The 21782-nt window shown below is 30.7% G+C and overlaps 8 protein-coding genes across 16 annotated transcripts; 2 read left to right on the top strand and 6 right to left on the bottom strand.

Moving 5' to 3' along the window:
* Positions 1–216: 216 nt before the first annotated feature.
* Positions 217–2451, bottom strand: LOC128394594 (cell adhesion molecule DSCAM-like). Of its 4 annotated transcripts, none has more exons than XR_008326430.1 (10): positions 2364–2451; positions 2181–2300; positions 1701–2089; positions 1360–1638; positions 1169–1288; positions 948–1106; positions 730–872; positions 609–656; positions 378–430; positions 217–299 (listed from the first exon to the last, which is right to left on the bottom strand). XR_008326430.1 is itself a non-coding variant. In XM_053354940.1 (9 exons), exons 4-9 carry the CDS (start codon positions 1759–1761, stop codon positions 645–647), a joined length of 654 nt encoding a protein of 217 aa, XP_053210915.1. In that variant the 5' UTR covers positions 1762–1817; positions 1925–2089; positions 2181–2300; positions 2364–2451; the 3' UTR covers positions 507–644. The 4 variants fall into 4 exon arrangements, 2 of the variants coding, with proteins under 2 accessions (XP_053210915.1, XP_053210924.1); XR_008326427.1 differs by having other exon boundaries at positions 730–752; XM_053354940.1 differs by lacking the exons at positions 217–299; positions 378–430 and having other exon boundaries at positions 507–656; positions 730–752; positions 1701–1817; positions 1925–2089.
* A 2-nt stretch (positions 2452–2453) lies between these two features.
* On the bottom strand, positions 2454–4420 carry LOC128394575 (cell adhesion molecule DSCAM-like). 3 transcript variants are annotated; one of them, XM_053354926.1, is made up of 7 exons: positions 4155–4420; positions 3732–3933; positions 3365–3640; positions 3167–3286; positions 2934–3098; positions 2702–2724; positions 2454–2644 (listed from the first exon to the last, which is right to left on the bottom strand). In XM_053354926.1, exons 2-7 carry the CDS (start codon positions 3787–3789, stop codon positions 2549–2551), a joined length of 738 nt encoding a protein of 245 aa, XP_053210901.1. In that variant the 5' UTR covers positions 3790–3933; positions 4155–4420; the 3' UTR covers positions 2454–2548. The 3 variants fall into 3 exon arrangements, with proteins under 3 accessions (XP_053210901.1, XP_053210894.1, XP_053210888.1); XM_053354919.1 differs by having other exon boundaries at positions 4197–4420; XM_053354913.1 differs by having other exon boundaries at positions 3732–4420.
* A 1137-nt stretch (positions 4421–5557) lies between these two features.
* LOC128394644 (NDP-glycosyltransferase YjiC-like) lies at positions 5558–7257 on the bottom strand. The gene is made up of 2 exons (XM_053354997.1): positions 7138–7257; positions 5558–7058 (listed from the first exon to the last, which is right to left on the bottom strand). Exons 1-2 carry the CDS (start codon positions 7164–7166, stop codon positions 5780–5782), a joined length of 1308 nt encoding a protein of 435 aa, XP_053210972.1. The 5' UTR covers positions 7167–7257; the 3' UTR covers positions 5558–5779.
* A 1697-nt stretch (positions 7258–8954) lies between these two features.
* LOC128394654 (probable insulin-like peptide 5) lies at positions 8955–10049 on the bottom strand. Its single transcript, XM_053355009.1, has 3 exons — positions 9783–10049; positions 9426–9669; positions 8955–9338 (listed from the first exon to the last, which is right to left on the bottom strand). The coding sequence occupies exons 2-3, from the start codon at positions 9667–9669 to the stop codon at positions 9106–9108; spliced, it is 477 nt and encodes a 158-aa protein (XP_053210984.1). The 5' UTR covers positions 9783–10049; the 3' UTR covers positions 8955–9105.
* A 571-nt stretch (positions 10050–10620) lies between these two features.
* On the bottom strand, positions 10621–14048 carry LOC128394440 (hepatic leukemia factor-like). Of its 4 annotated transcripts, none has more exons than XM_053354782.1 (5): positions 13944–14048; positions 13608–13821; positions 12912–13531; positions 12052–12167; positions 10622–11333 (listed from the first exon to the last, which is right to left on the bottom strand). In XM_053354782.1, the coding sequence occupies exons 4-5, from the start codon at positions 12141–12143 to the stop codon at positions 10997–10999; spliced, it is 429 nt and encodes a 142-aa protein (XP_053210757.1). In that variant the 5' UTR covers positions 12144–12167; positions 12912–13531; positions 13608–13821; positions 13944–14048; the 3' UTR covers positions 10622–10996. The 4 variants fall into 4 exon arrangements, with proteins under 4 accessions (XP_053210743.1, XP_053210757.1, XP_053210750.1 ...); XM_053354775.1 differs by having other exon boundaries at positions 13934–14036; XM_053354768.1 differs by lacking the exons at positions 12912–13531; positions 13608–13821; positions 13944–14048 and adding an exon at positions 12518–12888 and having other exon boundaries at positions 10621–11333.
* Positions 14049–14205: 157 nt separating this feature from the next.
* LOC128394419 (RING finger protein 121-like) lies at positions 14206–16089 on the top strand. The gene is made up of 2 exons (XM_053354746.1): positions 14206–15174; positions 15252–16089. Exons 1-2 carry the CDS (start codon positions 14730–14732, stop codon positions 15779–15781), a joined length of 975 nt encoding a protein of 324 aa, XP_053210721.1. The 5' UTR covers positions 14206–14729; the 3' UTR covers positions 15782–16089.
* A 13-nt stretch (positions 16090–16102) lies between these two features.
* LOC128394408 (cytoplasmic dynein 2 intermediate chain 1-like) lies at positions 16103–19655 on the bottom strand. Its single transcript, XM_053354737.1, has 5 exons — positions 19126–19655; positions 18396–19050; positions 16443–18322; positions 16300–16348; positions 16103–16238 (listed from the first exon to the last, which is right to left on the bottom strand). Coding segments are annotated over exons 1-5 (2652 nt in total). The 5' UTR covers positions 19128–19655; the 3' UTR covers positions 16103–16172.
* A 211-nt stretch (positions 19656–19866) lies between these two features.
* LOC128394430 (E3 ubiquitin-protein ligase CHIP-like) lies at positions 19867–21434 on the top strand. Its single transcript, XM_053354757.1, has one exon. The coding sequence runs from the start codon at positions 20211–20213 to the stop codon at positions 21060–21062; it is 852 nt and encodes a 283-aa protein (XP_053210732.1). The 5' UTR covers positions 19867–20210; the 3' UTR covers positions 21063–21434.
* Positions 21435–21782: the final 348 nt, after the last annotated feature.

Here is a 21782-nt window from a genome sequence, read left to right as displayed (position 1 = left end):
AAATTGAACAACCAAAGATTCCGGAATCATTTCGATTTACTTTAGAAATTTTTAATCTGTTATCCTCAATTTTGATTCGATCATTGAATGAATTCAATTCTATCCAAGAAGAACCTTAATAAGAAAAGAGAAGTTTTCAAAAAGTTAATTAACATACACAATTAGATTTCTATACTAACCTTGTAGTCTTTTCCATTGAGTCTTTGGTTCAGGATAACCTGATGCTGCACATCTCATGATAACTGATTGAGATAATTTAAATTTCATACTTGAAGGTTTATTAATCCAATTAGGAGGTCCTAAGGTTATGGGAAAATATAAATTAATATCAATTAAGTAAAACAAAATACAAACAATCAGCATGATCAACAATTTACCTTCAACCAAAAGTTGAGTACTTTGAGAATCGTGTCCATACCTATTGGTTATCCTACAAGTATAATTACCAGAATGGGTTGATTGAATTGTATCGATTATTAATGTTGACACTTCACCATTTGTTAAAACTTTAATTGCTGGTAAATCTTCAATTTGTTTATCATCTTTCAACCAATTTATTTGCAATGGTGTTGACCCAGTAAGAGATTGACAAGTGAATGAAGTCTTACCTCCGATCACTGGTTTAACTAAAGATGTGAATGGAGCTACTTTTGGACCTTTTGTTCAAAATTTAGATGATACAATTAATTGGAAATTAATACGACTAAAAATGATATAATCAATACTTACTTTGAAATCCATTAACTTGATGACTTTGGAAAAGATAAAAAGTTAGTAAAACACCAAACATTTTGCTAATAAAAGGTAAATACATGATGATCGTAATCATTTGCAATGATCTGTGTTGATTGTTTACTATTTTCATCTAATTTCTTGGGATCAAATGAGATTATGTCAAAAATATAAAGCGCCAATTCCAAGTTATCAAGAGAAATTTAAAGAAATACCTTCAACAATCATTTCAAATTCTGTCCATAGATCAGGTTGAATACCATTCGAGGCTGAACATCCATATTTTCCTTGATGATGTTGAGAAATATTGATAATTTTCAAATTGTTATCGATCTTAATCATATCATTGGAATCAATTGTTTTCCAAGATGAACCTTGATTATTTAAGATGAATAAAAAAATTAGAATTCGAAAGAAGGTCACAATAAATGTTCACCTTTAAATCTTTTCCATTGAATTCTTGGTGATGGATAACCGGAGGCAAGACATTTGATGTCAACTGATTGTCCATATTTCAATTTTAGATTAGTTGGTTTCTCAATCCAATTTGGTGAACCTTTTGATTGTATTATTAAGAAAAACTAACTAATAGTTAAATGCTTAGGTCAAAGAGTTCGAAAGTCATACCTTCAACTAGCAGTTCACTCGAGTAAGAGTCATAACCAAATCTATTTGAGATTTTACATGTATAATTAGCAGAGTGACTTGATTTGATTGAATCAATGATTAACATTGATGAGTCCTCATTATTACGAATCCTGGTTTCTATCGAATCTTGAATTTCTTTGTTATTCTTGAACCAAACAATCTGAAATGGAGATGATCCCGTTAGAGATTGACAAGTGAATGATGTCTTCCCACCGATTACTGGTTTAACTATAGATGAAAATGGAGCTACTTTTGGACCTGAAAATACAAAGATAATCAGATTACCATCGATTTAATTGTTACTTACCAACAATACTTACTCTCTTGTCCATTTACTTGGTTTCTGAATAAACAGAAAACAATCAAAGTGAATAGAAACATTTTGTCCACCAAAACAATTATCAATCACGATTATATTACAAACAAGCTTAAAGTTTCTGTTAATCATATGTTCAATATTTTCTTTGGTCAAATAAGATTATGTCAAAGTAGAAAAGCGCCAATTCCAAGTGAAATTACATAGAAAATAATATTCAACAAATACCTTCAATGGTTATGGAAAATTCTGTCCATAGATCAGGTTGAATACCATTCGAGACAGAGCATCCATATCTACCTTGATTGTTTCGAGTGGAATTGTAAATTTTCAAATGTTGTCCAGAATTGTCGATTTCATAACTAATTGATTCCATTTCAGTCCAAATTGAGCCTAAATTGTGTAAGAATAATAAGAAAATATCAATCATAAATTACTATGAAAATAGCGGATAAAAAATCGTAACAAATTATTTTAAACTAACCAGTTAACTTTTTCCATTGGACTTTAGGTTTCGGGTAACCAGAAACAAGACATTTAACATCAATTAATTGTCCATATTTAACTTTTAAATCATTGGGTTGTTCAATCCAATTAGGTGATCCTGAAAGTATCAATAAAAATAATTTGTAGAAACTTGATTGTTAACAAGAACGAGTTATTTTACCTTCGATTCCAATCAGTATAGATGTAGAATCTTGTCCATAATTGTTACTAATTACACAAGAATAGTTTCCATTGTGTTTAGCAGAAATGGATCAATCACCAATAAAGATGAGTCTCGAGTTAATTGTTCAATCCTGATTGTTTCTGTTTTCATTACAACTTCTCCATCTCTGGACCATTTGAAATTCAAAGGTCTATCGCCAATCTCAGCTGTACAAGCAAAAGATGCTGTTCCTCCTTCCTTGGGTTTAGATAATAAAGATATCTGGCCAGCCTTTGGAGCTATTAAATAGTCAACAAATTAGTCTAATTGAAGATAATCAATGACAATGTACTCACCGTTTTGACAATTAATTGTATTACTACAAGTAAGTAAGACAATGTGAATGATCACAAGGGTTAAAGAATTGATTTGAATCATTTTGCTGTAAGAAAATTTTCTGTTCAAATCAACAACCGATTGAATCTAAATTACATCGATATGAAAAGGCCTCTGCTCAAGTCTCATTTACAAAATTAAACCGCGATCTCTGAATTACCAGAGTACAAACCATTTCCCTTAATATCTTACCAATAATATCAATGATAAATTCATTCCAAAGATTTGGTTCGAATCCATTTGATATCTCACAACCATATTTTCCCTGGAAATTTTTGTTAATCGATTCAATCTTAAACTCATCATGTGAAACTCTGAATATCGACTGATCATCACCTAAAGGAATCCAGTTAGAGCCTGTAAAAGTTCAAAGGGATAAGATTAGAAAACTTTAATCCAATTGATCGAAGCTAAATTAAAGTTACCATCAAATCTTTTCCAAATAACTTTCGGCAAAGGATAACCCGAGGCAGAACATTTCAGAGAAACAGTTTCTTTGTTTTTCGCTTTTATGTTCGGTTGTTGGAATCTCCATGAAGGTGAACCTAATTAACCACAAAAGATGAAATTTGATTAACCTTGAATACGGAAATAAATGTGCTAATTGCTGATTGTTACTCTACCTTCAACAGCGATCTCGATAGAAGGTGAATCAATACCGAACAAATTTTTAACACTACAAGAGTATTTTCCATTAAGATCAGATTTCATTGGTTCTATTTTGAGGATAGACGAATCTCCAAGTTTATCGATCCGAAATGAAGCTTCATTAGTGATTAGTTGATCATCTTTGTACCAATTAAAGTCAAAAGGAGCTTCTCCAGTATCGACCAAACAAGCGACAGCAGTTTTACCTCCATTTTTTGGCTTATGAAGAAAAGACAACCGAGCCTTGGGACCTTTAAAATTCAGTCAATGTAAATACTGTTATTGTCCAAAGAATAGAATAGAATATTTAATTTTGAAGAATAAAAGAAAATGGTGACTTACCCTTTTGACACGAGAATAAATTAGCAAGTAGAACGATGAGAAAAACTTTAAGAATCATTTCCGAGTCTGGTTATATGAAACGTTCAGGAATCAACAATAAGATAGATTAGGTTGTTATTTGTTATTCTCTAGATATTTTTTGGTCTGCGCTTTAATCGAAACACTCGAAACCAATTGGATTCAACCCGCCAGGTCTAAAAATCTATTAGAAATAAAAAAGAAGTAACAAAAAATGGAAATTGAATGAAGAAAGTAAAGAAAATCACTGAATAGATTCCAGAATTCAAAGAACTAGAACTTCAATTCTCAATCGATCAGATTCCAATCAAGCCAATAGTTAGTTGAATTTACACTAATCACAATCAACAGATAATTTAAATTTCTCTCACAATGAGACCATTTAACAAATTAAGGAAATCACACTTTTCAATGATGAGTTTCACTACCAAACACTTTATGTGATACCTTCTGGTTGGATCTTCTGAGTCACATCTTGGAATAAATTTTGAAAGAAACAACAGAAAATTGATTAAATAGTCTCATTAGAATCGCCGAGTGTTAATTATTCAAAAAATATATAAATCAATTGATTAATTGTGGAATTGCGTTGAAATTATGATGAGAAAATAGAGAAGAAAAAAAGATGACCCGAAATCAATTTTGCTCTCGGAAAAGAATTGATAGAAAATCAAATTTACCGCTGATACTTTATTCTTATTGAAGATATGTAATCCATGTGAGTATCTAAATCCGATACAAGAAAAAGTTTCAATTTGAAAGTTTCAAACTCAATTTGGACTCGATTAATTCTTTGTCTTGATTAACTTTGATTAAGACTAATATTTCATTGGTTGACAGAAATTGAAAAGTCCAATACAGGGGTGGAGAGAATCATTTGAGCCAAATTAAAACGTTAATTTTATAAAGCACAATCAAGTTTAAGAAAATTTTTTCAGCAATTCGCATAGAATATTTAGTTGTCTTTAAATTGACGTTAAATTTGAGTGGCTTTGGACATGAATTCGAAAAAAAATTTCGAATTTTCGAAAACACTAAAAATTGAAAAATTGCAAAAATGTTATTTTTTGACTAAAATGAAAAATCGAAAATTTTTATCTTTCGATTTTCGATTTCGAAAGCATGTCCATCTTATTCTCCGTGTATGAAAACAGATATTCATCAAGTTTTTTTTCGAAAAAACCTAACCAATTTCGAAATATTCGAAAAAAACTAAAAATTTGCGACGAAAAACCCGAAAATCTTGTAATTTCACGTTTTTCAGTGTTTTCGAAAATTTGAATTTTTCGATCGATTTTTTTTCAGAAAATTTTCAAAATTGATAGTTTTCTACTCAGAATTAAATTCTCTATCTTAAACATGGAAAATAATTGATTTGCTATGATTAATATTCAAGAAATTAATGATTAAATTTGGCTCAAATCTTTCTCTCCACACCTGTAAGTGAACATTATAAGATAATTGATAAGCTCGATTAGTAACAATTGGAAAAAAAATAATTACAATCATATGAAAAATAATCTTTTTGCTAATTTAATCATTGGTTATTGTTAATTGTGATTATCTAACTTTACTTAATTGTACAATGATTCCAACACTTAACATGAGATTATTATCATGGTAAACAAAGATAAAGGATTAACTTTTTCTATTATATTTTGAGTTTTTAGTTGATGAGAAAAGTTAATCAATTGATGATAATGATTTAAGTTAAATTAATTGTTTGGTGGTATGATTGTTACATTTTATTGGTTATTCATCTGATTGTTTTGTCACCTTTGTATACAAATGATTAATCACAAATAACATCAAGATAATTATTTATTCATTTGTTCCAGATAACTGATTAGATTCAGTTAATTGTTATCGTAAAGTTTAAACATTTGAACAACTTTAATTGTCATTTTCATCTCGATTATATTATATTTTATTTTATTTTTAATCCAATGATCAAGTGTCTAGAGGTTAATTGAAAGTCAAGTTGCTGTCTAATTGTTGGTTGTTACAGAGATTGACAATATTTATCTTGTTTACTTTGATTGTTTATGTTGGTCAACAATTTCAATCAACTTTTCATTCAAATTATTGTAACTTTGAGTCTCTCTGATTTTCTTGCTAATTGATTGGATCCTTTCTGCCAATTTATGATCAGCCAAAGTTTCATCGATCGCCGAAAGTAATTCATCGCTAGTTACTCGAAGTGGATGGAAACTCTTGGCGAGTTTTTTATCAATCACTCGACGACCATTATCATGTTGATCACCAAACAAAGGTAAAACCATGAAAGGTTTACCAAAGTAAAGAGTCTCAACCAAACTGTTGTTACCTCCATGGTGAATTACCATGTCCACTCGAGGCATAATCTTCATTTGATTTAGAAATTGGCTACCGGTCATATTTGCTGGTAGTTTAATCTTATCATGATGAATACCCATGGATACAATGAACTTGTGTTTAGATGAAGCAAGAATATCAATCAATCGGGTTAATAGTTGATAGTTGGATGTTCCCAGAGAGCCAAGAGTAAATAAAATTACTTTGCTTTCGGTGTTGAAAAAGTCTTCACTGATTCCAAGAGGAGCAGCATTATCCTCAATCCGAACCATGTGATCTAGACGGAACCATTTATCGGGAACTGGACCAAATTCTGAATAGTCCAAATCCTCTGGATATGAGTACAGATTAAGATAAGGTGATCTACCCAGAACAGTGAAATCAAGATAATCCAAAGTTTCCATGTCAAGACCTTCACTGGAAAAGTAATGATTAAACTTGACCACGATCTCTTTCATACAATCTTTGAGATCATCTCGAAATCGTTGAATCTTTTCCGGACCATCGTCGATTCCAAGTCCAGATGAATAAGATGGACCACCGACTTTCCAATAAGGTAAAGTTGGACTACAAGACCATAGTAACATATAAGGTACTCCATGTTTAACGATTGCTGGTACCGTAGTCCAATGGTCAAAAATGATCAGATCTGGATTGATCTTGGTCAACAATTTCTCGTATTGTTCATTACATTTGATCAAAAATTCGAGGAAATAATCGTGCATTGGAACATTTAAATGCTTGAACTTATCCAATGGTTCCATTTCATAAGTTTCATTTCGCTTATCCATAAAAGTACCAAATCCCGACTGTGGATCGACATCCTTTTCATATCCAGAGATCTGAACCGATTCAATAGCAAAACCATTGCCTTGGACCGTCTTAATCCAATTCGTTGGGACGATAAAAGAAATCTCATGCCCAAAGGGCATCAAATTTCTGGCCAGTCCAACACATGAATTCACATGACCATAGCTACCAAAATTCAATGACAGAATTCATGTTAACAAAAAATGAAAACTTGGACTTTAAATGTAACAATAAATGTACTTACGCATCCATAGGAATGAAAACAATTTTCATCTTGAGTTCGCTTTGAAAACAACTATTCCTTTGTATAACTAATAACAATCAACTAATTGCTTGGAATGCAGAATGTTAATTGTGTTTGGTACAGTCAGACCTCTCATATTTAAACGAAACGGGTGGGTGAACCAGTAGATGTCACTAGTCAGAATTGAAGAGAAAAAGTTCCGCAAGATTTGAAAAAAATCAACTTTAATAATTATGATCGACCAGAGATGGAATATTGTAAGAATTAGTATTCAAATTACTAAGACCAACATGTGCCCAACAATTAACAATTGTGTCAGATTTTACATCCTGCCAAGCAAGATTAGCAATTCTAATAACTTTTAAAATATCAAATCGTTTTACCTCTTGTCTATTCCAAGATCCAATAGATGGAGCGTTTCGTTTAAATATGAGAGCGTTCAAATATGAAAGTGTTAAAATATGAATTTTTTAGCTCCTGATAAACTTTAATTTAATTAACTTTACCTGTGAATTTAAAATTGAATTTTATGTTATTATTATTTATCTTATCATACGGATCAAGTTGATACCAAAATTATGATAGTTCAACAGTTACTTTAGTTATTTTTGTTACTCTAAAAACTGAGCTATTATTGCGTCGTAATAACTTGAACCATTTTCTTTTCTTGGTAAGTTTTGTTGATAATCTGATTCAATTTTCTTTTCTATTTCTTTGATTAGATTGAAATTTAATTTTATTTGTTTATTATTATTTCTTTTTTTCGTTTCATACTTAATGAGTTAACCGTTTTTTGACTTTGGACAATCAAACTAACCACTCAATTAATAATATTTATAAAAGCCTAATGGATTTGTATTGAAAGGACTCTAGTCCATTTGTTTTGAAAGGACATTTTGTCCATTTATTTTGAAAGGACATTTTGTCCATTGTGACTAAATTATATTTTAAATTTTATCTCAAATTTGTATTCGGCCTCAGGGAGAAAATTGTTAATTATTGTATTGTTTCTTTTCCTCATCAATTATTCCTTCCTTGTCCCTCTTTCCCCTTTCCCTGGTACGGTCGTCATTACCGGAAACGATGAATTTTAATTCATCGAAGCCTCCCCTGAGGCCGCTGTTAAAGCTTAAAATAAATAAATATGAGAGGTCTGACTGTAAACGTTTTTACTTTCACAATTTAATTCTCTCTAGGTATCGGCTCAGTCGCCATCTAGAGGAATCTAAATTGTTAGTTAAATACAAATAAATCGCAATCAACCAAAGATTATAAGTTTCTAGACAAATCTTTTCATAACGAATCAAAATCAATACTTATCAACATTTCAATCATTATGAATTAGTTAAATATTGATGTTCGAATATAAAAAAGTTAATTTCATTAGATGAATATTACTTATAGAACCTAAACTAATCAGAATCGAATCAACAAAGTGACAAGAACATAAGCTAATCCTGTTCGAAAAAGAAAATGATAATCATAAATTAATATTTTAAGAAGATTAATCTACTTTAAGTGCCATTGTACTTGATTTTCTGCTGAATTCTAACCCGATTTTATAACCGTAATTATGAAAAATGGGAAGAAATTTTATCGAAAATTATCTTCGAACTAATATTCACTCAGATTAGGTCGAAAATCAAATTATTACTCAAATGATTAAAGTTAAAAATCTTTCAATTGGTAGATTGGTACAATAATTAATTTCAATTTCCATCATGAAGAATTGTTATTGACTGATTGTTATTGATTGAAAGTTTTTGGCACAAAAAGTGACACTAATTGTTTAAACCGCAATAAGATGAGCAATTAAATTTAACATTAAACAATAATTTACTATTTTTATTGATGAACTTTAAGAAGAAATTAAATTGAAATTTTTGATTGTTCATTTATTAGATATTATTATTCACCGCAAAGTTAATTATTGAACAAGAGAGACCACAATTTAGATCAATTAAGATTTCATCTACCGGATGGACGACAATAGGCTCGAAGTTCATCAAAAGAACACGATTTTTTGCAACATTCATCTGAAGCACCTCGAACATTTCGAAAGAAAATTTGATTGTCATTGTTAACTGATCGCTTACTTGTACCAAATAATGAAAGAGCTGCTCTGGTGTCCATGAAATCGTCAGATTCTGAATCATTATCTTCAAGATTAAACTTTGAGTGTAGAGACCAAGGTCTAAGTTCTGTAAGAATTATAATCAAACGATTGGAAATTAGTTATATCATCATCACCATCATGGAGAAGAAAAAAGAAATTAAATCAATCTAACCTTTTGATGTCCAGGATTCATCATGATAATTACGTTTACCAGGCATCGAACCAGAACAAACTAATTGAATTAAGTTCATCAGATTACGTCCACAAGTTCTAACTTTTTGGGATCGAAGTGCACGTTGATTAATATACTCTGAGCCAGAATTTGATTGTGGATACGAATAAATCAGTGGGAGTAGAGTAATTAGTAAAATAATGATAGAGCATTGAGAATATAACCAACGAGTAATTTGAATCATCTAAGGATCAAGAAATTAAACATTTAAAGAAAAACAAAATAATTTATTTCATATTTCATATTTTCTTCATTGAATAATAATAATAGTAATCAATTTGAAATTGAACCTTTTACCTTTAGTAATTAAGTTCCTAAATTGTTATCTGGATAAATATAGAGATGAAATTGACGATAATAGATATATTGATAAATCCAATGATTAACACTCACAATTAATACACAATTTGATTGATTGAATCACAAACACATATTCAGATATTAAATGAAGATAATAAATGATAACACTTGACAATTAACGGTTTAGTTGTTGATGTTTAATTGGTGGCTGATCAATTTATAATGAATTGATACATAGATTAATTTAATATAAATATCTAACCAAAGCTCTCAAAAACTTTATAAAACTGAAGGTGATGAGACAAAAAAGTTTCCACTCTCACTCTCAGAATAACTCATTCCACCCACCATGATTGGGGTGGCCTTTCCCTGCGTCATTTACAATGGTTGTATTAATTTTTGACAGATGACGCATAATTGTCATTCTCATAACTTGATTAGCTTTGACACCTCACCTACAATTAATTGTGAATGAGCAGCTAATCAGACAGATATTGATGATGTTACAACCGGAACAACAGATTAGTCTCACTCCTTAAAGTTAATCCTTTTTTTTTAAAAAGAAAAGTTGATCTGTGGAAATATTAATCCAAATTGTAACTATTAACCTTGATTTGGATCATTTGATTGGAAATTAATCACATCAACGAGTTATTGATAATGATCAATACAGTCTTAGATCGATATATAAGGTTCTAATTTTTTTTCGAAAACTTTGATTCGTTCATCAGAATTTGATAGGAAAGAATTAGTTTCTTAAGTTAGTTTTTCTTTGAGTAGAATTTTTTTCTCGAGCGAAAAATTCATTCTTGAAATGTTTCATAATGTTAATTAAACGAATCAAACGAAGTTTCAATCAATTTACTTTAATTTTTGATCGATTAGTTAAATTATAAGGTTTTACAAAGATTGTGATTAACTCGTGAAACTAATACAAAGATTTGAACATTAAGGTGAACAGTTTATTTATTTTTATAAGTTCGAGATTGAGAATGCGTTTTCTAGTTCGTTTAGTATCAAATCAATATTCAATTTGTGCTGGAAATGTTTTCAATTGTTAGCCAATTGATTGTTCATTTTGTCTTGAATCTGAAAGAGTAAAGTTTAGTTGTAGTAGAAGAGCTCATTGGGTAGAGAAGAAAGTTCCAAATCTTTTTACGTTTGGGTGAGCTATTGTCCGAACAGATAGCTGATAGTAATGAAAATTATTCTCATTCAGAATCGAGCAATTTCTTGAGTCTTTCATTTTCATCTCGAAGATTTTGTAAAGATAATCGAAGAGATTCATTCTCTTTCTCCAGGTAACTCGCTCGAAGGACAATCTGATTCTCTTTCAGTCGACGAGCCTCTCTAGATCTTTTAGCAGCCATATTATTCTTACTTCGACGAGCCCAATATCGAGCATCTTTCAATGTATCAGGTACATGCTGTTTACGTGATTTTCTCATTATTGGTTGAGGACGAAGTTCATTTTCACTGAATCGAGCATTGGAAGGGTCAAAACTTGCTTCGCTTCCAGGTAGAGTGGCCAAGGCAATATCCAAAGAGCTATAAATAACATCAAATAGTAAACATACAAAATTCTGAGCATATTCAATGAATCATATGAAAAGAAAAATATTAATACTCAGACTGAATAATGAATACATTAAAATTGAAAACCTGAGAAGAAAATTTCACATCGAAGAAACTTAATTATCAATCGGCTTATTGTAATTCCAATCAAATATGATTAAATTGTTGTAATCGTATTGTTTTTGATGATATTACAATAAACATTTACATAAACAATGGTTAATAAATCATTAAATCATTTAATCATAAACATGAAAAATAATATTTTCACCGAAAATCATAAACATCATTTAATGATAATCATAAATTGAAAAATTAATTGATAAATTATTTGATAATAATAAAAATATCACATATTATATGAGATGAATACTCATCCCTAAGGGTTTGATTTGATTTTTGAGTAAAAATTTTAATTCACTGTTAACCTTATTGTTGTTATTAATTTTTTGTTAGCAAATTAAATTTAATCCAATTGAGAATCGGTTGTTTTTCATTAATACAATTTAATGAATACAAACAATATTAAAGTAAACAGAGTAAATCAAAGTTGCAATACAATTAATTGGGTAAACATTGAAGTTGAATGTTGAGTTAATTTGATTTTGTTTATCTCTTTGATCATAATCAACTAGTTGGAAAATATTTTTTTCGTTAATCAGTGTAAATAAATGAAGATTTTGATATTTACCTGAATTCAATGTTAATTTTTTGCTCCTCTTTAATGATATTCATGTAATTGTAATCAACTCCATTCTCAATGAGAAACTCGTCCAGATTCATTAAGTAACTGCCATTGCTACAACTCTAAATTGTTGTAATCATCATAATCAATGATTAAATAGAAAAATAAATGAAAAACAAAAAGATATTAGATTGATTAAGTTAAATTGTTTGGAATGGTGAAAAAAGTAGCAATCAATGATTATTTCAATTGTCTCAATCACAAGAAAATCAATTAATATTAGCATCGAAAGCTTAATTGTTACACTTTTAACAATATGTAAAAAAAAGATGTCCTTAATTGTGATAAATTATAAATGTTATTTGAAAGATATGAGAAACTGTTTAAATTGATTGATTGATTGACTGAATGGATTAGTTGATTGATGATTAAAATTAGTCAAGAATGAATTAAGATAATAAATCAATCCCACCTCAGTTTTATCGATATAATTTTTCATTTTTGATGATGTTTTTTACTTTGTTGTGATTTGTAAATTGTTGATTAAAAATGAAACTGTTTAGATGAGATTAGAGTCTAGAATGATCAATATAATAGGTAAAAAAAGAGATGAGGATGGAGATGAAGATGAAGATGAAGATGGAGATGATGAGGGTAAAGAAAGATGGAGAGAGAGAGAGATCAATTGATTTTAAACGTGATTATTGGTTAGTTCAATGAGAAAATGAGAGAGAGAGCAAAAAGTCACGTTGATTTGATGATAATCACAATTTAAGTGACATTTAGAGGTTCTTGATAGAGATGAAGTAAGATAATTAGGTTGATCTCTTTCTTTTAAAAATCGTTCTAAGATTATAAATGTTTACCTTGTGCCTTTGACCTGTGAAAATTTCCTCCGATTCTGGATTATCTCTAATTCATTGGATTTATGATCAAGTTAATGTTAACCAAGATAATTCGTATTATTAATACTAATATTTGAAAAGTTCTGTTGCTCTTGGAACTCCGGGATTCTGATGGATAAAATGTTCTCGTTGTGTCCATTATCTTTAATTATGGTGTTTTCTTTTTCTCTCTCAATTCATTTGCAATCACATGTTGATGAGATGTGATCATCATCTTGTCTTGATTTTTGGTTCCATTTTGCTTTTCAAAATTGATCAATTTCACCCTTGTAATTGTTAACCAACTTGAGGTGATAAAAGTTTAGATTCATCGGTTGATTGTTTGATTCTTATGGATTCATTCACATTTTCCTGAGAAGAGTTAGATTTTTTTTTCGTCTTCAGCAATCAGTCACTGGATTGATTATTATTATTATTATTAACCCTGATGCCAATTAAATTTAATTCACTTGGAAAAATAAATCAATCGATAAGCCAAAAAGATAAATGAAAACACCATCACAATCACTTTTCATCTATAACTATGTTTCCTTTTACTTTCAAAGTTAACTGTCAATCCAATCAAACCAATTTGATGCAACCTAATTATATACAAAGAAATGGACAAGACATGATTAATTGTGTGAATTAAATATTAAAATTAACTATAATACTTACATGATATTAATAAGATCCAATTAAGCTTAACAACAATAGGAAAAGCCAAAGAGGAAAACAAAAACAAAACTGTAACCATAGATTTCTCAAGTCAATTTTAAATTAGAAAGTCAAGATTGATGGACCATCATTGTAGGTGAATATCAATTTTTGGAAATACAGGAAAGAGTTGACCTTTCATGGGAATGAACACAATTAAGGAATCTAAATGAATCTAAAAAAAGACACAAAATTAATTAATAGAAATACAATTACAATTTGTTAAGGTGAACCGATCAGGATTCAAATTGATTTGAATTGTTGATTTTCTGGTCACATTGGGTTACCATTAATTACCAAATCAATTGATTGTTAAAAAGGATAATTAAAAGATTATAATTAGGGTTTAGAATTCACAATTAGAAATTAAATTAAAGGTAAACAATCAACGAAAATAAAGAGAAAAGAAAATGTTATTTGAATTAAGTTTCGTTTTCTTTTCATTGGTTGTTTGTTTACCAATCGTTTCTCTTTCTTTTTCTCTTTCTTTTTCTCTTTCTTTTTGGTTTGTTTGTTGTGGATTTTTATTACCACCGGTTTGTTGTTCAATCGTTTAGTCATTTTTTTTTACTTTCAATTGTTTAGTTAATTAGTTACAAGAACAATTTACTCTTAATTAGAGGGAGAGGGAGAAGGTTAAAAAATTTTAATTTGGTGTTAATTCATTTTCTGTGATACTTAAAAGGTAAAATTTATGTGAATGAGAAAAAAAATTCTCTGTTCTTTTCTCTCTCTCTCTCTCTTCCTATCTTATGAATTCTTCCCTTATGTTTTGTGTTTTCTTGGTTTTCTTACCTTCAAAATGATCTTCTCATGGAAAGGATAATCTAATCATCTCACTAATCCACATCTTCATTCTCTTAATTTAATCTTCAATTACTCTAATCTTGATTGGACTCATCATTTTGGAATAATTTTCATCATTCCATTCAAATTAGAATTGGAGTTACATTATCCAATATCCAACGTCATCTTTTTTTTCTCTCTCACTCTTGAAAAGAAAAAGCTTATCGACTCATTGAGACTCATTTGTTTGAGAAAATCTTTGTAATTAACTGATTTATTTGATTGTCATCATCAAAAATGGTTCACAGTCACGATATTCATAAGGTTAATCTATCAGCCTTAAGTGAAGAAGAGCGAAATCACATTCTTTTCCATGAGAAACACCGAGGACATGAAGGTATGCATGCGATGATGCTATTGGTACTAATTGTGGCCACTTTTTCCGTTCAAATTGGTCTGATTGCTTGGAAAAAGCGTCACATGAAAAGTTATCAAAATTTTTCAATGTTCGCCATGTGGCTATTACCAATTGGTATTTCCATACACAACTCATGGTGGCGATTTGTTGGCATTTGGGCCTCATTAACAATTCTCACTGTAGCCTTCATTTGGAAACCTTTGGTTAACAATAAGATGAGCGGATCAACCCCACGAATGATTTATAAATGGTTCTACTATTTATACTCCATCTCATCGGTAATCGCTGTCACAGGCTACATTATTGTTATGTGTACTTTTTTAGGTGAGTTTCATATTTTCCTCCAATGTAAACATCGTAATTCAATCTTTAATAATCTTAATCATTTATCTACTTTTTAGGTTTAAATTTAATGTTTGGAATCAAACCGCAAATACCTTTGGATATTGGTATTATGTTTCTATTTTATGGTATCTATTGGGGAGTCTTGACACGAGATTTTACCGATTTTCTTGTCGACATTTTAACTGCCAACATTGGTTACTATCAGCCTTCATCATCACTTCCCTCTAAACAATTAAAAAGCTCAATATGTGCAATTTGCGGTCGAAGTCACGATGGCCTAGTAGATGCAGTTGATTCTTCATTAAGTTATGATGATACCTTTGAACAAGAGAGATGTTTTACTCTCTCATGTGGCCATAAATACCACGAATATTGTATCTATGGTTGGTGTTTAGTGGGTAAAAAGCAAATCTGTCCCTTTTGTCGTGAAAAAGTGGACACTCAGAAACTTTTCGCTTCCCTACCTTTCCAAAAACCGCACTATTTATACGGTAATCTATTGGACTTTATTCGTTACCTTGTGGCCTGGCAGCCTTTAATACTATTGGCAGTACAAGGTATAAATTATTTCCTTGGACTTGAATAATATCTAATTATAGTTTAAAGAAGAGGAAAAACTAATCAACTAATCAAAGGAATCGAAGACACCAAACAACGAGTTTAAAAAATCACATTAGTGATAATTTTGTACCTAAACTTGTCTTATACCTTAAAATGTACAATAATTGTAACGGTTTAAACAAAAAGAGAGACATTTCTATCAATGGAAACAAATTATATGTGTAAAGAAAAACATCTCAATACAATTTCCTTACACATTCTGAACTTTATTCAGAACTTTGTTTGTATATTAGTGCAATTTCAAAGAGAGATAAATAATTTTCTTATTACTTATTCAAATGTAAACACAATTTATAACAATTAACTTTTCTTTGATCTCCATGTATCAATTGATTCCAACAAACTGAGAACCATCATCAATTATTTGACATGTGATTGGAAAGATTGAAACCTGAAATCGACGAATCTGCCAACGCATAGATCTAAGGACAATGGAGGAAACAATTAAAGCCACAATTTAAGGAGATTCATTCAATTACTTACCAAAAAGTATTCATCCAAATTGATCGTGCTGACGTTAACGAAAATGATCCTAATGAGATGGATAAGCGAATGTGTCAACAATATTATAACATGGATCATGGTTGGAATACATTTAATCAACCAAGAGGAAGTTGTGACCTTACCTTTCATTTCCGTTCTGGTGTTCAAATAGACTCTCTCCTTTACCTTTTACATCACGAACAGAAATACCTTTAGTTTGGTCGAGAATCAGAAATAGTTCAGTTTCATGGGAAAGCCAAAAAGAGTTGATTATGGTTGAATATCCAGTATCTTCGGTTAACCAGATTCGTATTGGAAATTGATATTTAATTGAGAAAAGGCAAATCGATCCATCCATGTAGCCGACGAGAAATGATTCACTTTCAGGATTAGGATGATGAGAAATACAAGTAACCGGATGATACATTTCATCTGAGAAATAAGTGTATTTAATTACTTCCATTGGGTCAGCAGAATTTTCCAGATACTTCGAATATCGATAAATTGAACCTAAATTGGTTCCAATTAGATAATTCCAAGAATCAGTTGGTGAACAATCAATGCAAGTGATTGAACTTTCAGAATTTCCAATGTAACTGGTCGGTAAATTGACGACCATTGAAATTTGAAGTCTAATACAACTTCCTGGTCTCAAGCCAATGGTTACTTGTTGTAAGGCCGATAAATCGTCAACATAAGATTCAACAATTAACCAAACAATTATCTTCCCACTTTCATCAAGTGAAACAATTCTTTTCGCTTCCGTATCATCATTAACTTCAAATCTGTAAAATAATTGTAAGATTGGTGCTTGATGGTAATCAGTGTGTTTACCAATCGCTGTTGTAAATGAAGGATTTCTCAATGTTAGATCAGTACTGATCAAGAGCAATTTGTTCACTTGACTGTGTTGATGTGAGGGTTCCCTTAAATCCCAGGCCACGAGTGAACCATCAACGGAACCAGCGATTATTAGGAATTCATTGTCAGTAATAACTTTGGTACAATTAAATTTACAGTGTAACAAATATTCACATTTTCGAGGTTCTAACAAGTTCCATACCAATATTAACGATCCAAAGAACTTATTTCCGTCAACAGAACCATAATTAGTGACCACATAAACGTATCGACTATCGGTCACAACACTATTGATCTGAAAGTGTTTATAATCATCAGGAAGGTGATAAGAGATGATTAAATTGTTTGGCTCTAATCCATAGCTCGGAATTTTTGGTGGATACATTGACCCAGAATTGTCGATAATAGGATGACCATTGGTACTTGAATAGGAAAAGGTTTTACTCGATATAAGATTTTTAGTTATCTTTTCACCGATTTCAAGAAAATGGGACAATCTAAGAATATCAATATTATCGATTGGCGTGGGATTGGATGGACCATCAGCAAGATTCGAACGAGCTGGACATTGGATATTCTTATGAGTTGAATTGATTTCATCTGATTGACATGAAGATTCAGAAGTTTCCACTGTTTGAATAGCGATTGTATTAACATTATCAGGACCGAGTAAATGTTTCAAGAGATTATTTGTTCTTAAAGAATCATCGAGATTTGAATTCTCGATTTGCTTTGATTTCATTGATTCGGATTCTTTTTGATTCTGTAAAGAATCATCAATGATTTTATTACCATCAACCTTTATTGTCGGAGGCGGTAAAGTGATTTCCCATCTAATTATTGACGGTTCTTTTGAATCAGTTGATTGTTCACTAGATTTCAGATTTTCAGTCTTTGCAATTGATTTCGGCTTAGTCAAGCTAGATAATGAAATTACGGGCGAATCCAATGAGCCTAAGGACGAGTCCTTATCGTTGGGTGTCTTCATTTCATTGTCACTTTCGTACTCTTCAAAATCAGATTCATAATCCTCGAAATCATCTGAATAATCAGCTTCTGTCACTTCTTCGATATCATTAGTACTTTCATGGCCACTCAGCGAATTGTCAGTTTCAACTTTATCCAATGTCGAACTTGTAATATTCTGTTTTCTTTCTACAAACTGTTAGAAAAAAATAATAATAAGAATTTCAATTTGAAAGAATATCAAAGATTCGAATAGAAGAAATTTCTACCTTTTCCGTTTCTATTTCTTGTTGTTGATTAACTAATTGATTTGATTTGATTAGACTGTTGGAAGAGCTACCATGGGTTCGATTAGCAGTTCCTGGTCTAATTGATTTATTTTCTGATTCATCTTTTCCTGATTGTAGCTCATCTGATGGACGTTGATGATAATCATCAGGTTTGACAATCTTTAAATCTTGAGTTGATTTCTTTTTACTCGAATCATCATTTAATTTGATTACTGATTTCTCCAAACTTGATCGTGATTTAGTCGCTGTCTTAGTTTCAATTCGAGACAATCGTCTCTCATTTAATTTTCCAGTTACACCAGAACCAGTGATCGATGATTTCGATGTGATCTTTGAATTGGAAACATTGGATTTCGCTGGAATCGTTGTTTTCACCGTTGGTCGAACCTTAATCGACGATGTTGGCGTTTTAGTCGAAACCGTTAATTTAGATGAAGATTTAACTGGAATCTTCTCATTGGTTGAAATTTTATCCTTCGTCACATTTGATATTGTAATTCTAGAAGATACTCGAGAATCGATTTTACCATTAGCACCAACTATCGTTTTCCTATTAGTTGGTACACTCGTTTTGGTTACCTGGACATTTGAGTTGTTCTTAACTACTTTAGAGGTTCGACTGGTTTTCTCTGACCTTGAAAAATGTAAAACTAAATTAATTTTCTTCAAGGAAACTCAAGAATTAAAATTACATCATAAATGAACTTACATTTATTATTATCTCCGAGAATCGAATCACATTTAACAACAATTACCTGACAATCTACCTGTCAAAGCTCATCGTCCATTTCATGTTGACAAATCATTTGTTTTGTTTTCATTCAAAAATTCATCACGATGGTGATCAACTAATTCATTGCTCATGCTGATAAATCATGATTGCTGATTAGGTTCGAACACCAATAATAATAATAACCTCAAAGGCGAGAAAGAAAAAAAGTCGAGTCAATTAATTAGTTAATTACCCTGATAGAAAATCGTAAATTTCAAGTCCAATTGATCATTTGATTTGATCATTTCAGATTCATTATGAAACTCAATTGTAATCAGAAATTTTGTTTCACTTTCTAAGATTTACTTTCCATTAAATCTCATGTATAGTCTTTGGTAATTTAATTGTTACAACCATTGGAACAATTAAAAAAAAAGGTTAACCATTTGCTGTATTCCTATTGTTCCTATTGAATTTTTCCAATCGATTATTAGTCATAAATTGGCTCTGATGATTGTTACCCTTTTTATTAAACTATTAATAAATTACTACCTTTTGGATTGAAAAAGGAAATTAATTGTTGAGTAATAAAAGTAAAACAATCAATTGTTGGCAATTAAAGTACAAACCCTAAGGTGAGTTCTCAATCACCTGAGTGAGTTTGTTTTCATTTCTGTCAAATTTCTTTAAATTAGTAAACATTTAATTTGATTACTTTTCTCCTTTAAATTGTTTATTTTCCATAATTTGTAACCAATTTAAGAAGATTTTTAATTGCCAGTTTAATTACTAGTGTTGATTTGTTTCTCTTCTGGTTGAACATCAAGATCTATCTTTGTGTAAACAATCACTTCTCTTTTCTTTCTGAGCTTTTTTTCTCTATTATTTTTTTTCTCTATTCTCATTTACTCATATACTTTTTTTGTTCGTTTTTTTTTCATGGTGTTTTGTGTTTAAATCTTTTCTTTTCTCTGAGTTGAGAGCTATTATTTACCTCCACCGTCATCACCAGCCGCCTCTCTCTCTTTACTTTGCACCATAATCTTTATATCTGAGGCCTAAATAAGAGAAAATTAAACCTGATGCCAATAAGCAAGGACATAAGTGCTTTAGAGTTGAAAGAACAGGGCAATAAATTGTTCAGTCATCAAAAGTACCAAGAAGCCCTTGATTATTATTCCCGTGCCATCTCATGTGATCCAGCAGATTCCAAGTATTTCACCAATCGTGCCCTGTGTTACCTTAAACTCCAACAATGGGAATTATCTTTAAAAGATGCTCGTAGAGCCTTAGACATGGACCCGAATTCAATAAAGGGTCACTTTTTCCTTGGTTCAGCTTTACTCGAAGTTGAAGCTTATGATGACGCCATTAAACATTTACAACGAGCCTCTGATTTGGCTAGAGAGCAGAAGAAAAATTTTGGTGATGAAATCGCTTCACAGTTAAGGTTGGCTCGAAAACGGCGATGGAATCAATTGGAAGAAAAGAGAATCAAGGAAGAAATTGAACTACAAACCTATCTAAATGATCTCATTAAAAAGGACAAAGAAAGACAATTAGAAGAGGCTCGAACAACAACCAAAGATGATGAAAAATTGGCTTTAATTGAGAATCAAGTTGAAGCCAAAAGTCACCAACATGTATCAGAATTGAATGCGCTTTTCAGCCAACTTGATACTAGAAGGCGAAAGCGAGATATTCCCGATTATCTTTGTGGTAAAATTAGCTTCGAGGTGATGATGGATCCAGTTATCACTCCCAGTGGGATAACCTATGATCGTAAGGTAATTGAAGAGCATCTTCAACGTGTTGGACACTTTGATCCGATCACTCGAACCCCGTTAACCGCTGAACAGCTTATACCCAATTTGGCCATGAAAGAAGTGATCGATACTTTTCTCGCTGAAAATGATTGGGTAACCGAGTGTTAAACTAATCAAATTAAAAACCAAACTGTGTTACAATTAAAGTGTAACCGTGAAAATTAAATCACAACACACAAAGACAAACATATATTACTACCAAACAATTTATCGCCTTTTCCTTCAACATTTACTGTGACATTGAGAAAACCAAAACAAACGCTTCTGTAAAGAAAACTTTCCTTTCTATTATCATAATTAACTAATTTGTTCCCTTAATTTTTTTCACCCTTATTATATACTTTTCATCATCAATCAAATATCACTGTAATTGACTGATTTTTTTTTCTTCTCTTTGTTTCAATTTTTTTTTCTAAAAAAATTCATCTACCCTTTGAATGTAATAATGTAATAATATTAAAATATAATTCTGCTTTTTAATTACTCTTTCTGAACATTTCAACTCTTGAAGAAAAAAAAAATTCACTAAATTCATTTAATTCAATTGTTCACCTTGAATATGTGAATGTGTTTACCTGTCGAATGATTTAACTCTTGAAGATTTAATCGAAATTAGAATTAAAAGTTTGTATGTAAACAAATTAGAATTGTTGATGTAGTGACATTTCCCATTCGTAACAGTTGATTGGTGTTGTGATTATCTTTTAACAGGCCAAGTGTATTTAATCAACATTTTGATAAGTTAATTAGTCAATTGTGTAAAATACAAATTAAAACAGAAAAATACAATTCACGGGATAAAAATATAATTAAGTTGTATGTGTGTAT

Source organism: Panonychus citri, unplaced genomic scaffold (genome assembly GCF_014898815.1).
Source record: "Panonychus citri isolate SS breed McGregor unplaced genomic scaffold, ASM1489881v1 Contig00021, whole genome shotgun sequence".
Classification (NCBI taxonomy): domain Eukaryota; kingdom Metazoa; phylum Arthropoda; class Arachnida; order Trombidiformes; family Tetranychidae; genus Panonychus; species Panonychus citri.
The sequence above is the reverse complement of the archived record's forward strand: the minus strand, read 5'-3'. Positions and strand labels throughout refer to the sequence as shown.